General features: G+C 34.5%; 1 protein-coding gene across 2 annotated transcripts in view; it reads right to left on the bottom strand.

Annotated features, from left to right (window-relative positions):
* Positions 1-18,220, bottom strand: part of DNAH8 (dynein axonemal heavy chain 8) — a 399,591-nt gene that overhangs the window by 298,481 nt on the left and 82,890 nt on the right. For both annotated transcript variants that reach the window (XM_044672126.1, XM_044672127.1), the window contains exons 15-19: positions 17,297-17,484; positions 13,210-13,290; positions 12,613-12,729; positions 10,962-11,081; positions 10,116-10,251 (exon numbers count right to left, since the gene is read on the bottom strand). In XM_044672126.1, the coding sequence (XP_044528061.1) occupies positions 10,116-10,251; positions 10,962-11,081; positions 12,613-12,729; positions 13,210-13,290; positions 17,297-17,484 (642 nt within the window). The remainder of the gene's footprint in view (positions 1-10,115; positions 10,252-10,961; positions 11,082-12,612; positions 12,730-13,209; positions 13,291-17,296; positions 17,485-18,220) is intronic.

Genomic DNA, 18,220 nt, shown 5'->3' with positions numbered 1-18,220 from the left:
GTAGGAATAGTAAGGGAATGGCTGATTTTAGGGAGTACAAACACGGAGGTATAAAGAGTTGCAAGGGCAGACAACTACAGCCTGAGAGACACAGATTGGGACACAGGATTTGAGACAGAGACACTAAAAGGAAACAGACTGAGACCTTCAAGTAGGAAGGGCACTTCTACAGACAAAAGTTAGGCCTAGCCAAGAATGGCTTGAAACTGACTAGAGGGCTGCTATTCAGTTTCTCAGGTTTACAAAGGAACAGTTCAGAGGAAGTATTAAGATTGCACTTCATCCCAAATGAACACCTTCAATCCCTCAGAACCCAGAGAGAATATTATTCCTCTCACTCCTCTTCCCTCTCTTATCAATCAACTAATGAAGTAGCCAAAGGTTTTGATTAAAAGACAAACGGGTTTATTGATTTCTAGGGTTGATTGGAAGCGATGAAGGATACAAGGTAACCCTAACAGCCGCTAGAGAAAGCTTCAGGTGGGGGAGGGAGACAGGAACATGAAACTGAGAAAGGACCTGCCTTAACTCAGCTCTCAAGTGGTTTTGTAATCAATAGGGTTAGGAAAGTTGGATACAATGATTCAATAGATAATTTGTAACAAGGGTAAGCCCTATTTGACTATTTAAAATATCAAGTTTAAAACTAACATTCCGATCTACCCTCCTTTCAAAACCTCAAAGAAATTCAGGTAGGGAAAATGAAGATGGGGAATAAGGGAGTTTAGGGAGATTCAAAGGAAATAGTTAAGCTAACAATTTTTAAAAGAAAAGCTTCAGAATATAGGCTAGGTTTCAATCCAAAGAAAGAGCTCAGATTGACCCTGCTCCTCTCCACAAGTCCCCAGGGTCAAGTGAACTTCCTCAATATTCTAAACCCTTCTCAACTGTCAGAAAATCTGCAGTAAAGCTTTGCAGGGCTGACATGCACCCTATTTGCACTACATATATTAGTGAGTAGAGTTCCTTACAGAGAATTATACATAACATTTCTCCACATAGGAATACAAACAATTAGATCATATTGAAACACTTAAAGAGGGAAATTTTAAAATTACGAGTTTTCTTTCTTTCCCCTCTGTTTATTTACCTTTTCATGTTTTTCTTGATTTTTGTGGTTGGATATTGAACTTTCCATTTAGTCCTGGTCTTTTCTGTGCAAATACTTGGAAATCTTCCATCATGCTGAATGCCCAAACTTTCCCCTGGAAGTATATAGTTAGTTTTGATGGGTAGGTGATCCTTGGTTGTAGACCCAGTTCTCTTGCCTTTATAAATATCATATTCCAAGCCTTGTGGTCTTTTAGCGTGGAGGCTGCCAGATCCTGTGTGATCCTGATTGGTGCTCCTTGATATTTGAATTGTCTCTTTCTGGCTTCTTGTAAAATTTTTTCTTTTACTTGGAAGCTCTCAAAATTGGCTATTATATTCCTGGGGGTTGTCTTTTCTGGGTCTAGTGTAGAGGGTGATCTATGGATCCTTTCAATGTCTATATTGCCCTCTTGTTGTAGAACTTCAGGGCAATTTTGCTGAATAATTTCTTTTAGTATGGAGTCCAAATTTCTATTAATTTCTGCTTTTTCAGGAAGACCAATGATTCTCAGATTGTCTCTTCTATACCTGTTTTCTTGGTCTGTCACTTTCTCATTGAGATATTTCATGTTTCCTTCTATTTTATCAGTCTTTTGACTTTGTTTTATTTGTTCTTGCTGTCTTGAGATCATTAGCTTCTAATTGCTCAATTCTAGCCTTTAGAGACTGGTTTTCCTTTTCAATCTGGTCATTTCTGGTCTTCAATTTACTTGCCTCACTTTCCAATTGTGAAATTCTGCCTTTCAAACTTTTTTTTTTCTTGCCAGATTTTGGTTTCCAATTTGTTTACCATTTCGGTTGATTTTTGGGCGTCTTTCTCCAATTGGGAATTTCTGTCTTCTAACCTGTTAATTTCCTTTTGAGCCATTTCCCACTTTTCTTGCCAAACCTCTTCCATCTTTCTCATCATCTCAGATTTGAACTCTTCAATAGCTTGTGGCCAGTTTTCATTATTTTGGGAAGGTTTGGATATGATTACTTGTTTGTTCTCCTCTGCTGTTTGCTCTGTTGTCTGGATTTTATCTGTTTAAAAGTTCTTGAATATTACAGATTTCTTCTTGATGATCTTTCTCTTTTGGGGATGTGGCAAAATTGGGACATTAATGCATTGCTGGTGGGGTTGTGAAATGATACAACCATTCTGGCTGGCAATTTGGAACTATGCTCAAAGGGCTATAAAAGAATGCCTGCCCTTTGATCCAGCCATACCATTGTTGGGTTTGTACCCCAAAGAGATCGTAGATAAACAGACTTGTACGAAAATATTCATAGCTGCGCTTTTTGTAGTGGCAAAGAACTGGAAAAGGAGGGTATGTCCTTCAATTGGGGAATGGCTGAACAAACTGTGGTATATGCTGGTGATGGAATACTATTGTGCTAAAAGGAATAATAAACTGGAGGAGTTCCAGGTGAACTGGAGAGACCTCCAGAAACTGATGCAGAGTGAAAGGAGCAGAGCCAGAAGAACACTGTACACAGAGACTGATATACTATGGTAAAATAGAATGTAATGGACTTCTGTACTAGCAGCAATGCAATGACCCAAGACAGCTCTGAGGGATTTATGGTATAGAACGCTACCCACATTCAGAGGAAGATCTGCAGGAGAGGAAACATAGAAGATAAACAATTGCTTGAATGCATGGGCTGAGGCGGACATGATTGGGGATGTGGACTTGAAACTACCATACCAAGGCAACTAACAACAATATGGAAATAGGCCCTAAACAAGGACACATGTTACAACCAGTGGAAATGTGCGTTGGCCATGGGTGGGGAGAGAGCGGGGGGAGAAGGGGAAAGTAGGGGCATGAAGCATGTAAACAGGTTAAAAATTAATATTAATAAATGTTTAAAAAAATGAGTTCTTGTCCCAAAAGCTGGGATCTCTGGATTTATCAAACACTAGCTTGCTGAAGTCATTTACCCATGGTCTATTCCATTAATCCACCCTTCTATCTCTTAGCCAGTACCATATTGTTTTGATGATCACTGCTTTATAGTGCAGTTTAAGGTCTGGTTCTGCTAGGCCTCCATCTTCCCCCCATTTTTTTTCCATTAGTTATGTTGATATTCTTGATCTTTTGTTTTTCCAGATGAACTTTGTTATAATTTTTTCTAATTCTACAAAAAAGTTTTTTGTTAGTTTGATCTATATGAAACTGAATAAGTAAATTAAATTAGGTAAGACTATCATTTTTATTATATTAGCTCATCCTGCCCATGAGCAAGTTATGTTTTTCCAATTGTTTAGATCTAGTTTTATTTGTGTGAAAAGTGTTTCTGTAGTTGTGTTCATATAATTTCTTTGTTTGTTTTGGCAGATAAATTCCTAAATATTTTATATTGTCTAGAGTGATTTTAAATGGAGTTTCTCTTTCTAACAGCTGCTGTTAAATTTTGTTGGAAATATATAGAAATGCTGATGATTTATGTGGGCTTATTTTGTACCCTGAAACTTTGCTAAAGTTATTTCCACTAGCTTTTTAGTTGATTTTCTCAGATTCTCTGTTTGCTATCATATCATCTGCAAAGAGTGATAGTTTAATTTCCTCAATGCCTACTTCGATCCCTTTAATTTTGTTTTCTTCTCTAATTACTACTGCTAGAATATCTAGTATGATATTAAATAATAGTGGTGATAATGGACATTCTTGCTTCACTCCTGGTCTTACTGGGAATGTTTCTAATTTATCCCTATTGCAGGTGATACTTCCTGATGGTTTTAAATAAATGCTGCTTATTATTTTGAGGAAAGTTCCTTTAATTCCTATTTTTTCTTGTGTTTTCAATAGGAATAGCTGTTTTATTTTGTCAAAGGCTTTTTTCTGCATCTAATGAGATAATCATGTGATTTATGTTAGTTTGGTTATTGATATAGTCAATTATGTGGATGGTTTTCCTAAAATTAAACCATCCTTGCATTGCTGGTATAAATCCCAACTGTTCATAGGGAATAATCCTTGTGATAAATTGCTGTAGTCTTTTTTGCTAGTATTTTATTTAAGATTTTTGCATATATGTTCATTAAGGAGATTGGTCTATTGTTCTTTCTTTGTTTTTGGTCTCCCTGGCTTGGGAATCAGCACCATATTTCGTGTCATAAAAAGAATTTTGTAAGACTCCTTCTTTCCTTATTTTGTAAAATAGTTCGTATAGTATTGGGATTGGGATTGTTCATTAAATGTTTGATTGAATTCACTTGTGGGTGAATCCATTTGACCCTGGGGATTTTTTCTTAGGGAATTCTTAATGGCTTGATCAATTTCTTTTTCTGATATGGGATTATTTATGTATTCTTTTTACTCTTGTTAATCTAGGCAATTTATATTTCTGTAAATATTTGTCCATTTCACTGAGATTGTCATATTTATTGTCATATAATTGGGCAAAATAGCTCTTAATAATTGCCTTAATTTCCTCTTCATTAGAGGTGAGATTGCCCTTTTAATTGTTGATATTGTTAATTTGATTCTCTTTTCTTTTTTAAATTAAATTAACCAATACTTTATTTCATTTTTGTTTTTCAAAATATTAGCTCCTAGTCTTATTAGTTCAATAGTTTTTTATTTTCAATTTTTAAAATTTCTCCTTTGATTTTTAGGATTTCCAGTTTGGTCTTTATCTGAGGATTTTTAATTTGTTCTTTTCCTAGTTTTTGAGTTACATGGCCAAATAGTTGATCTCTTTCTCTTTTTTGTTCATATAGGCACTCAGGGATATAAAATTTCCCCCCAAGTTTTGCTTTGGCTGTATCCCATAAATTTTGATATGTTGCCTCCTCATTGTTATTCTCTTCAATGAAATCAGTAATTGTTTCTATGATTTGTTCTTTAACCCACCTGTTTTGGAGAATTCAATTATTTAATTTCCAATTAATTTTTAATTTATCTCTCTATGGACCCTTACTAATTATAAATTTTATTGCATTTTGATTTGAAAAATTGTATTTATTTCTGTTTTTCTGCATTTGTTTGTGATATTTTTCTGCCCCATTACATGGTCAGTCTGGGTATATGTACCATGTCCTGCTAAAAAGAAGGTATATTCCTTTTAATACTTATTCACTTTTCACCAAATACCTATAAACTCTAACTTTTAAAAATTTTGTTTACTTCTTTTAGTTCTTTGTTTATTTTTTGGTTTGAATCATCTAGATCTGACAGGGGAAGGTTGAGGTCCCCCACTAATAAAACTTTACTATCCATTTCCTCCTTAAGATCCAATGGTTTCTCCTTTAAAAATCTGGATGTTATACCATTTGGTGCATATATGTTGAGTCCTAATATTTCTTCATTGTCTGGACTGCCATTTATCAAGATGTAATTACCTTCCTTATCTCCTTTAATTATATCTATTTTTGCTTTTGCTTTGTCAGAGATCATGACTGCTACTCCTGTCTTCTTTTTCTCAGTTGATGCCCTATAAATTCTGCTCCAGCCTCTTACCTATATCCTGTGTGTGTCTCCCTGCTTCATGTGTGTTTCTTGTGAACAAAATATGGTGGGATTTTAGTTTTTACTCCACTCTGCTATCTGTTTCTGTTTTATGGGTGAGTTCATCCCATTCATATTCACAGTTATGATTATCATCTGTGTATTCGCTATCATTTTGATTTCCTCTTTTAATCTGCCCTTTCTCCTTTCACTCTTTCCTCCACATCAGTGTTTTGCTTTTAACCAGTTCCCCTTTCTCCCCTCCCTTATTTTACTCCCCTTCCCAGCACCTCCCTACTTATTCCCCTTTTACTTCTATTGCCTTTTAATCACCCCCTCAATTTTCCCCTCCCTTATATTACTGCCCTCCTCACACTTGGTCTCCTTCCTTATTCCCCTTCTATTTCTCAATAGGTAACCCTAATAAATTCCATACCCTAATAAATCTGGCTGTTCTTCCCTCTCTGAATAGATTCCAATGACAGAAAGTTTAAGTATTACCTGAAACCACCCTCATTCCCCCCTTTTTGTAATAGTATTCTTCCTCCTTCCTCCATATCTTCTTATGTGGTATAATTTACCCCATTTCTCTTGGTACAATCTTTTTTTCCCCTAATTTTTTTTCACATATCACCCTAAATAGCTTAATACCACACCCTCTGCCTATGTATATTTCTTCTATCTACTATGGTAATGAAAACAATTTTTAAAAATCTTTATTTACTTAGTTTTAAATATTTTTTCATGTTTATATGAGTCTTTTTCTTTCCCTTTTTTCCCTACCCACTCCCAGAGCCAACAAGCAATTCCACTGGTTTGTACAAGTGTTTATTACTTCATACCTATTTCCATAGTATTCATTTTTGCTATAGAGCAATATTTTTCATCCAAAACCCCAAATCATATATCTATATATGTGATAAATGATAAATCATGTTTTTCTTTTGTGTTTCTACTCCCATAGTTCTTTCTCTCAATGTGAATTGCATTCTTTCTCATAAGTTCAATGAAAAGAATTTTTAAGTTATAGATATCATTTTTCCATAAAGGAGTATAGCCAATCTGACCTTATTGAAGCCCTTAAATTTTTTCTCTTTCTTATTTACTTTTTTATGGTTCTCTTGAATTTTGTATTTGGACATCAAATTTTCTATTTAGTTCTTGGCTTCTCTTCAGGAATGCTTAGAAATCTATTTTATTAAATGCCCATACTTTCCCCTGAAAGTATACAGTCAGTTTTGATAGGTAGGTGATTCTTGGTATTAGACACAGTTCTCTTGCCTGCTGGAATATCATATTCCAGGTGTTGTGGTCTTTCAATGTAGAGGCTACCAGATCCTTTGTAAACTTGACTGGAGTTCCATGATATTGTGTTGTTTCTTTCTGGCCTTTTGAAGTATTTTCTCCTTGTTCTGGAAGCTCTTGAAGTTGCCTATAACATTCAAGGGAGTTGTCATTTGGTGATTTAATCTAACAGTTTGATTTAATCTAATTGTTCAAGAATATTCAGGTAGTTTTCTTGGATAATTTCTTGTAATATGGTGCTTAGGCCTTTTTGTTTGTTTGTTTTGGTCATGACTTTCAGGTAGTCCAATAATTCTCAAATCATCTCTCCTGGATCTATTTTCCAGTTCAGTTTTTTTTCAATGAGAAATTTCATGTTTTCTATTTTTTAATTCTTTTGACTTTGTTTTATTATTTCTTGATGTCTCTTTGAATCATTAGCTTCTACTTTTCCAAATTCTAGTCTTTAAAGACTGATTTTCATCCATGATCTTTTGGGTCTTCTTTTTTATTTGGTCACTCTTTTCATCACTGGATTTCTTTGCTTCTTCTTCCAGCAAGTCAGTTCTAGTTCTAGTTTTTAATCTGCTTATTACTTAATTTGATTTCTGTGTCTCCTCTTTCCATTCCCACCTGGCCAATTTTGCTTTCAAACCCTTATTTTCTTTGTGCAATATTTTAATTTCTTTCCCCCACCCCTTTTCTTCCCATTTTTCTTCTGCCTTTCTTGAACTCCTTTTTGAGTTCCTATAGAGCTTGTGACCAGTTTCCTTTTTTTCCCTGAGAGTTGCATGTATTTGCTTGTTTCTCACCCTCTCCTGTTATGTCTGGTTTTTTTGCTCTTTTTCTCCAAAGAAATATTCCAGGGTCAAGAGTTTTCTTTATGCTATTTACTCATTTTTCAATTCAAGGACTAGGAGTCCTACAAGTTGCTGGTCATTTCTATCTTAGCTTCTGGCTCACAGGGCTTTGCCTTGGGGCTATCTTCACTTCTCTGTCAGAGGCCTGAGAAATGAGCCTAGTACTACTGAGCTCTGACTCTCACACCTCTAGGATCTGGAATTTCCAAGGGTAGGTCTGCGTTTTTGGTTTTTGGTTTTTTTTTTTTTTGGTGTAATTCACTTCACAGTGATTTGCCCTGAGGCTATCTTCATTGCCAGTGATGCTGCTGCTGTTGCCACTTCTGACTGAGACGAGTGCTCTGGAACTCTGAACCACATCTTCAGGGCCTGGGATTTCGAGGGGTAGGTCGTGATATAGCACACGTCACCCTGAGGTAGCTGGTGAGTGAGTTCAGTGCTATTAAGCTTTGGATCTCACTGCCAGGGCCTGGAGCCTCTAGGGGTCTGTCTGTGGTGTTTTTTCTTTAGTGTAGCCTATCTCCTAGAATTTGGGGGTTGCCCAGGTCCTGGATCTATGGTTGGCATAAGTGGCGGGGACATGGGGTGGGGTGTTGGTCTGTGCTTTTACTTCTGCCGTTTTCCTCCCTTATAACATAGAAACCACCTTTCTCTGCCTATCTTTCATGCTGTATTCTGTGGGAGAACCCCTTTGCTCATCTTACTTTGACTTCTATCCTTTTGAGATGCTTTTTATAGATCGATTTGAAAGGATATTCAGAGCAGCTTTAGGAGTTCCCTGCTACTATGCTGCTATCTTGGCTCTGTCCCCCAGTCAAAAACTTTTTAAAAGCAAGGGTAGCAATCATGATCAAACAAAGCAAAAGTAAAAATTGAACCAATAAAAAGAGATAAGGAAATCATATTTTGATAAATGACACAACAAGCAATGAAGCCATATCAGAACTAAACAGATATACTCCAAATGCCAAAGCATCCAGATTTCTGAAGAAGTTACATGAATTATAGGAGGAAATAGATAGTAAAACTTTACTAGTGCAGGACTTCAACCTTCTTTAAGAAGCAGATAAATCCAACCAAAAATAAATAAGAAAAAATTAATGAGATAGAGAATGAAAGAGAATGACAATGAGGAGATAACAAAATTTATGAGATGTGTCAAAGCTCTACTTAGGGGAAAATTTATATTTCTAAATACTTATATCAATAAAATAGAGAAAGAGTAGGTCAATGAATTGGGCATGCAATTAAAAAATTAGGAAAATAACAAATTAATCATATTCAATTAAACACCAAATTGAAAATCCTAAAATATCAAAGGAAAAAAACATAAAACTTACAGTAAGAAAACCATTGAACTAAATAACATGGACAAGGAGCTGGTTTTATGAAAAAAATCAATAAAATAGAAAAATCATTGGTTAATTTGATTTACAAAAGGAAAGAAGAAAATCAAATTACCAATATCAAAAATGAAAAAAGGTGAAATCCACAACCAATACAAAATTAAAGCAATTATTGAGAGCTATTTTCCCAACTATAGGTCAATAAATTCAACAATCTAAAATAACTCTGATACCATTTTACATTTATCAAAGTGGCTAATATGACCAAAAGAGAAAATAGAATGTTGGAGGGGATGTGGGAAAATTGGGACACTATTAATAGACTTTTGGTGGAACTGTGAACTGACATTACCATCTGGAAAGCAATTTGGAACCATGGCCAACGAGCCATGTATACTCTTTGATCCAGTAATATCACAACGAGCTTTGTATCCCAAAGAGACCAAAGAAAAGGGGGAAAGAGCTTTATGCACAAAACTATTTAAAGCAGCTTTTTTGTGGTGGCAAAAAATTGGAAATTAAGAAGATGCACAACAACTTTGGAATGGTTAAACAAATTGTGGTATATGATTGTGAAGGAATAGATTGTGCTATAAGAAATGATACAAAGGATGCTTTCGGAAAAACCTGGGAAGACTTCCATGAACTGATGCAAAGTGAAATGAGCTTAGAACTAGGAGAACATTGTACATAGTAACAGCAATACTGTACAATGATCAATTTTGAATGGTTTTGCTATTTTCAGCAATACAGTATATTCAAGAGAATACTGAAGGAGTTGTGAGGAAAAATGCTGTCCATTTCCAGAGTAAAAATTGATGGAGTTTGAATGCTGATTGAAACCTGCTTCTTTTACTTTATTATTTTTGGAGGGGAGAAGGGGACTTGGCTGCATTTTCTTTTAAAAAATTATTTACATGGAAATTTTTTGCCCAACTGCAAAAAAAGTAGTACCTACCCTTTGGGGTTTACAAAGGTTTAATTAGAACTCTCAAATTTAATGTGAACTATACATTTGCAAACAAGTTATAAAGGAAAAATAGTCCCAAAGTCTCAGTTCCCAGAATGTCTGTTTCTTACCATTAGAAATTAATTACCTCCTGATTTTTTGGTAACTTTCTTAGGATCCTTGACTTCATAAATTGACTCGAATATTGTTATTAGCTCTGTGACAGCTTTTTCGACATGTCTACTCTTGTGATTCAATATGTCAGCCCATTCCTTTGTGTATGCCTATTAAACAATGATATTTATTTCTAGCTATTTACATATGTTAATTTTATATACCTATTACAAAAGTTATACTTTTTCATTTTTAATACTAGTAATACTTAACATATACAGTCTTTTTATATTTATAATTGACTTCTAATTTATATAATTGAGATTATCTCTACTGGAGAAAAACAGAGATAGGGATGTAGCATTTTCCTACAATGTCAGATGAATAAAAATTTATGGTCAAAGGTCGTCCAGCAGCTCTTTGACCCTCAGAGGAACAGAAGAAAAAAGTTCTAACTCCCAAATTCCAGAACCTTTCATACACAGTGGTTCATAGTCACATCAATACAAATGAACAGGATAAAAAAGCAAAGAAGAAGAAGAAATTAAAGAGACTAATAAGAAATGGATAAAAGGGGAAATAATGAAATAGCTGACCAAAAGAGCTGAAAAGGGAAATGAATGAAACAAGGGCAAGAAAAATTAGATAAATAGAAGAAATACAAAAAGCAGAAGGAGAGAATTAAAAATTAGTTATGCCACTGTCTAAACCAAACCCCATCCCATAAGCACTACCAATATATGGTAGGTATCAAGCTAGGCACGAGATATAAAAAGAAAAAGCAGCCAATTTCACATCCCAAATTTATATTTAATATTTTTATCTTGCAAGGTTTCATTCATGTAACACAACTTACAATGTAAATAAGAATAATACCCACCTCATTGAGGGTTAACATATCTTCTACTTTGGTTGCACCACCTTCAGGCAGAGAAATTAATAATGTTTTTGCCATGTCTTTTAGAACTGCATCAATATGCATTTCACACAAATCATTAACCTACAAAACAAGAGGACTTCATTAATAAAATATTTTTGTCTCATTTAGTATTGGCTATGTGTTTTGTTTTATTTTTAATATTCAAATTACAAATTAATGTAGAAACTCGAAACCAGAAGACTTCCTCATTTATTTGTTGCTAATTCCTGGGCCATTGTCGTAGTACATCCTCAAAGTAGATATAAAGTGGAATGAAAAGCAGAAACACATTTAACCCCACTTTATGATTATCATACTATGATCCATGATCTGTTAGTTGGTCATGCTATTTTTTAGATCTTTCTTCTTGCTATTTTCCTTTCCTTTTCAAATTCTCACCTATGTTCTTTTAGGATATTTCCTGCTTGTAGCCATACTTTAAAACTACACTGTGGAGCAAGATCATAATGAGATTTCACTAGTATCATTTTGGTGAGACAGAATCATTATTTTAAAGAATTTTGAGCAGGAAGGAACCTTTGGAGATAATCTATTAACCTAATTATACATGCAAGGAACAGAATCAAAGAATTGAAATGATTTACCCCAAAATGCCCAAGGTAGCAGCGTAAGAAAGAAAAACATGGCCTAAGGAATAGAGCCTTTGGAATCAAGCAAACTTGGGCTAAAAAGTTGCCTCTGATACATACTGGTTGTGGGGCTGAGGGCAAGTTATGTAAATCTCAGTGTCCCTTGGCAAGCACTCTGAGACTATAATGTACAAATGGGAAGGAAAATGGAAAAGGGAAGGGAAAATTATGTGTTAAGCACTTAACAAATGATTTGATCCTCATGACAACCCCGAGAAGTAAGTGATATTATTATTTGCATTTTACAATTGAGGAAACTGAAGTCAAATTGGAACTGAGCCCTTCCTACTTCCAGGTCAGGCCTTTAGAGATCAATGAGGTGGTACAGTAGATAGAGTCAGGCCTGAAGTCAGGAAGAAGTCCCCGAGTTCAAATCTAGCCTTAGACACTTACTAGTTGTGCCCACTCTGGGTAAATTATCTCACCTCTTTACCTCAGTTTTCTCATCTGTAAAATGATCTGGAAAAGGAAATGGCAAACCACTCCAGTATCTCTGCCAAGAAAACCCAAAGAGGGTCACAAAGAGTCGAATGCAACTGAATAACAACAACAAATGAAGGGGGTTTGAGTTGGGAATTATTTCAGAATATAGTCTGAGAGAAGGCTTGGTGATAGCCACAAAAACAAATGTTTACTGAATACTTGTACCACACCCTGCAAATGCAGTTAGAGGTGAAAAAATAAGTAAATATAAGAAATTATAGATGTCAGCATTTTCATGCAAGTCTTATATCTTATGTATTAAATACCTCTTAATTTGAAGAAATAATCAATATAAAACCTAACTCCAACAAACACTCAGCAAAACAATACATGAACTATTTTATTTTTAATTTAGTGAGATTTACTTTCAGATAGAAGTCTTGTTTTTAAAAAGATTTAATACATTTATAAAACTTTAATCACATCATGAATCAAATAAAAAAATTAGTGTTTTTATTTATGTAACATGAAGAACATACCTTTTTTAAAAGCTGGTTAAACATATTCATAACTGAATCAACTTCTTGAAAGAAACCACCTAATGTTAGAGATGACCATGTTAATACTGTTAATCCCTGTCTCAACACAGATTCTACCTATGAAGATTAAAAACAAGACATTCCATTAGAAGTAATAGTAATCTATATTTATAGAAAAGACTATGTGTCTTTATTTGTAAACTGAAATTTCTTCCATTGTACTGAAGAAAAATCACTTTTTGGTGTTTTCTGGTAATCTTCTACTACTGTTCATTGGTGCATTTGTGTATACATATACACATATATACATATTTTGTATATATTAATATATACAAATATATGCTATGTTGTATTTTTAAAGTTCACTGGTATTTAGGAATGTATCGTCCTTCAAACACAGCATATGCCTGTATTATCTTATACATTGTAAGGTACCACAAATAGGCTAGGAGGGAATGTTTTCCAAAGGACTCCTATAGTTTTTTTCTTGGTATAAACATAGATTATCTAAAGGGATAAATTATAAAACACTGACCTGTTATCAACAGTTAAAGGGTACTTGTATTTGTGTTTTAGTATACTTTCAGGATGACCAACCTTTTTCATTTTGGGTGACATCAAATTAACAAACACAGTAGGTACTTCCTGACACAGCTCATCATAATACTGCAAAAGACCCTATTAAGAGTTAAAATAGCACATTTTATATATTAATTTATTATATTTTAATTTTCTTTATATTTCTACTCTACCTTTCTAGCAAAAATAGTAATATGGGAATGAATATAAAAGTTCTTATACATAACACTCATGAGTGTAAATTTAGCTTCTATGGAGAGTAACTATAATTTCAGCTAGCGTGCTCAGTTTTCTACCTAATCATTTGTGCGACTGTTTGATTTTTACATATTGATATTTAGCCTGAGTGGCTGTATACAGCTCCAAGGGGAAGACTTATAGAAATACTATAATAATTATAACTGTTACCTTCAGAAGAAGACAAAGCTATGGAAAGTACTGCAAGTCTGCCATTTGTTAACTATTTGGAGTCAGTGTTTTGGAAAGGGTAGTGGAAAATACATTTGACTTAGAAGACCTGATTTCAAGTCTTTGCTATCTACTTACTAGCTATGTAATAACCACATACCTTCTCTGGACCTCAATTCTTTCATCTGTACTATGGGGGCTATAATTCTGGTCCTCAGAGTGTTATGACAAAGCACTTCATAAAACATAAAATGCTATTTAGTGTGAGCTATTTAAACTTGTAAACTTACTAATTGGCAAAGCAATTCATACTTTGTGTGGGGCTCATATAGGAAGACAAAGTGGGGGTATTGTAGGAATAGGGTGGAGAGGAAGAGAAAGGAATAAGAATTTATTAAGTGCCTACTATGTAACAGGGGCTTTTAAAATATTTCATTTGATGCTCATGATTATCCTAGCAAGTAGGTATAGTTACTACCTCCATTCATGAAGTATATGAAGATTAAGTGACTTGCCCAGGGTCACATAGCTGGCAAGTGTCTGAGATGACCTGATTTGAACTTATGTTCCTGAATGCAGGCCCAGTATTCATTGTGCCACCTACCAGCCTCTACTGCAGAGATAAAAAGGGCCAGAGCCTAAAAGAAAATCTGGATTTAGCTATGTGCCAATATCTGTTAATGAAACTTTAACAGGATTTAAACTGAAAAGTTTTTTGGAGGTCAGCTAGTCTCAATTCCTCATTTTGCAGATAAGCAAAACGATTAAATAACTGGTTCAATGTTATTCAGTATATAGACAGAAAAACAAGAATTTGAACCCACACGAGGCAGTCATTGTTTCTATCATAAAATTTCACCACATAAAATTCTGCATCATTTACATATCATTACACTCCTCCAAATTCTGTTTTGACTCTTGTTAAAGTACAGATATACAGGCCGATTACATAGACACTTTTTACAGCCGTTTTAATCAGATCATACACACACCCATATGATTAGGCATTCAAATTCTGCCCAGTGTTTCACTATGAGATCGGTACTATTTGGAGTATCCCTGTCTATGCTATTTTTCTGCTTGTGGTTATTTCCCTGGAGATTCCCTAGTATCAGTGCTGGAAATAATTCCCTCTCTCTTCTCCACTTGATACTCATTCTCCTGTATCCAAACTCCTTCAGGTGCCATCCCTCTGGCATAGGACACCCTCCCTTCTCACCTCCACAGCTGCAAAGAAGTCCTGCTCTTCCTTTAAGATGCAGCTCAAGCACTACTTTCTGCAGAAGGCCTTTCCCGATCCCCTCAAATACTAACGTCCTCCCTCTCAAATGACCTTTTATTTAACTACTTCATATTTATCTATATTTTTCTCTTTATGATTATTCTGTATATACATATATATGCTTGCTATCTCCAAACAAAAATGCAAACTCCTTGGAAGCCTTTTCAAAAGAGATTTAAAAGTTATCTAGCTGGAAGGGACTAATTAGTTTTCATTTTCATTTCACTTATTATTGTACTAATAATAGCTATTAATACGATAAGGAATGGGGGATGAATTTAGGCTTTAAAATATACCCTCTACTGTTATTCTTCAGTAGCTTCTCAGAAAGATTGGTCAGCTACTCTATTAAAAAATGGAATATATTCAGCCAAAATGACCAGGCCTTAAAATGTATTCTTTGAGCTTACAGAAGTCTTCATCAGCACTGCTGGGTTAGGAAGTACTCATCATTGATCTCCCCCAGATACTATCTGTTCACAGCTACCCCACAAGACTTGCCTCCTTGATCGACATAGAAACTAGTCCAAGAGATCAAAGGGAAAATGGTTCTACCTCATTCTAATTTAGTCCCAGGGAGTCTTAGGTTTTAATAACATCTAATCCAGAGATACTAAAAATGGACTAGAACTTTGGGAAGAAAGAAAATGGACCAGGAAAAGAAGTTAATAAGCTTGAAGCCCTAGCAATAGATCTTTCTGAGTCCAGTTAAAAATTCTTACAATTCTTCACAATTAAAATGGCTATTTGTGTAATTTTATCAAATGCTAAAGAGTTATGCAATCATATTTAGTCAAATCAGAATCTGAAATGTATTATTCTTTTAAAAAAGTTCATGGTGCATTTTGTTTGTTTTACTATGGAAACCCTCAAAGATAGAATATAAGTTGTAGAAAGGCTGCAATTTGCATTGGTGTAGAATAACCAATAAATCATGACTTTCTGAAATATTGTTTTCCATGATTTCCAAATTGTATTTCTGACATCACTTTTTTTCTTTTGCAATAAATAGATGAGTCTGCCATTGTGAGTGGGTTTCCAACATTCACTTTCAGCTTTGTTCCTTATCCCCTCCAGTGTTTTTAGTGATTTCTTGATACTTCTCAGAACTATCTGCATTGTCTGGCCTGGTGACTTGGGGGTATAATAAGAATGGGGTCACCAAGAGAAACTCTCCCCATTGCTTTGTTAATAATTCAAGTGTTAGTCTTCCCTACATTCTTTACTGTCCAGAATAAACCTCCTCTCATCTATATTTAATGGCTTTGTTAGCCTAAGTGCTTGCAGAAAATCTAAAAGACCTGCTGGGAAGCAAAATAAATCAAACTTTGAATTGTCAAGGGAATATTTCAGGAAGGGAAAAAGCCAGAGAGATCATTATTGGGAGGCCCTCTAGATTTAAATGAATCCATCATTTCAAAGTCATGGCTTATTAGTGTCTTTTAGCACATGAGCATGCATGCTTACATGAATGTTAGTATGTGTATGTACATGCATGTGCATATGCATATGTGCATATAATAGCTGCTGGATTTTTACATTTTGCTTTGCTAACCACAGAACCAGGCAAACTTTTTGCATTTTTGTGGGCAGAAGCTAAGCAAGTTGCTATTTGAATCTACTTTTTTTTTTCTGATAAACATTATTTTATTTCAAGTCACACTTTCCCAGACTTCAGTTATTTTCCCTCCAGAATAAGTTACCCAAATAACATTCCAGAATCATATCCATGTGTAATTTCAAAGGAAAGATACTATGTTAAACTAAAAATTTTGGCATCTGATTTCAACTTGCTTTGGTTTTATTTTTTTTTTAATTGTGACATAAGGTTTGAAAACCTTGACTTTTTACCATGCATAAATTTAGCTTTATTTTTAATTTTTGCTATTTTCATTATAGATTCTCCTTCTGTTTGCTCCTCTCTTTCTGGCTACCATCTTCCCTATTTCTGGTCTACCTTTTATCAGCAAAATATAAAAAGTATTTTCCTGCCTTTTAGGCATAGCAAGGAAAAATGTTATCTTTCTAATTCGTAAAGAGTTGATTTATGAAAACTTTTCTATTATTTGTGTTATTGGCAGCTTCACCCTCTAATAGTTTTTATCTGATCTCTGTCTCTCTTTTTTCTTCCTTCTTTCTTCCCCAATGCATATCCCAATTTTATTCTTTCCTACTTATTGTTTTTATAAACCTATTGCCAAGTTTTACCACACAGGCAAAGGCCAATTTGGTCATAAAAAGGCAAAAGGCAACATAATTTTCTCTTTGCTTATAAATAATAAATATAGATAGAACAGAGAAAAGACAGTTTGGGAACATATAATACTTTCATTTACCTACGTCCAACATATGTATCTTAGTTTAAAGGAAAAATATTTCCCTTAAACTGTTAGTAAAGATAATTTTCCACATTACCTGTAAATATAGTTTATTTCCTTTTAATGTACTTTCCAGTTTTAGCAGTCTTTTTGCTTGGTCTGGTACATCCAGTTTCATCTTTATCATGCACTTAGTTTCTCGAACAATTTCTAAAATTTTGGGATCAAAATTAACCAGCAATTTCCCAGTTTCTGGATGCCGTACAAAAAGTGTAGCTTGTAATGCTGCAAATAAATTGGAATTGGTGTTAATTATTCTATCTAGTCCTCATTTTAACCCTATAAACTCTCCACCAAGCCATGTATGGGAAAAACCATTCAGCTCCAAGCAGAGAATTTGGGCTTGAAATTTTATTTAATCTTAGCACTTTTCAGGGCAGGGTGGGGAGGCTGAGGAACTTCTTTGAGACATATAATTAAGTATCAGAATGGATTCTTGTGGTGTCTGCTTCCTGGAAAAAAAACCAATATGTTTGCAGGACAACTGCAATATGGAGAATTATTCTACTCCCACACATGAGTATATCCATATCCAATCCAGCATATGTATGGAAAAGGACTTCTCTGAAGAGGCTTATGTGAATAACATGACTAACCATAGGTCAAAGAATGAGTTTCAAAATCAATAAGAAATATTTGCTAAAAATGTTCTATGCACTTAGATTGTAAACTTCTACAAGGTATGAGCTGGGTATATCACTTAACAGTATTTTTAAAAACAAGAGAGAAATAAATGCCTTACTGAGAAATGTACATACAAATGGAGGTACAATACTAGACTAGGCAATTATCAAAAACCACAGATAAAGTTATAACCACTCTTGGATATATATTTCAAATGACAAAAAGCACTGATCCATATAGCTTCTTTTTGATAAAACATGAAAGCATAATTTTAAAGTGATACAACATGGGACCCAGAACTCTGACATGTGTGGGGGTGTAGCCCCCAGTGGTAAGA

Source organism: Gracilinanus agilis, chromosome 4 (assembly GCF_016433145.1).
Source record: "Gracilinanus agilis isolate LMUSP501 chromosome 4, AgileGrace, whole genome shotgun sequence".
Taxonomy (NCBI): domain Eukaryota; kingdom Metazoa; phylum Chordata; class Mammalia; order Didelphimorphia; family Didelphidae; genus Gracilinanus; species Gracilinanus agilis.
This window is presented reverse-complemented; position numbering and strand designations above follow the sequence as displayed.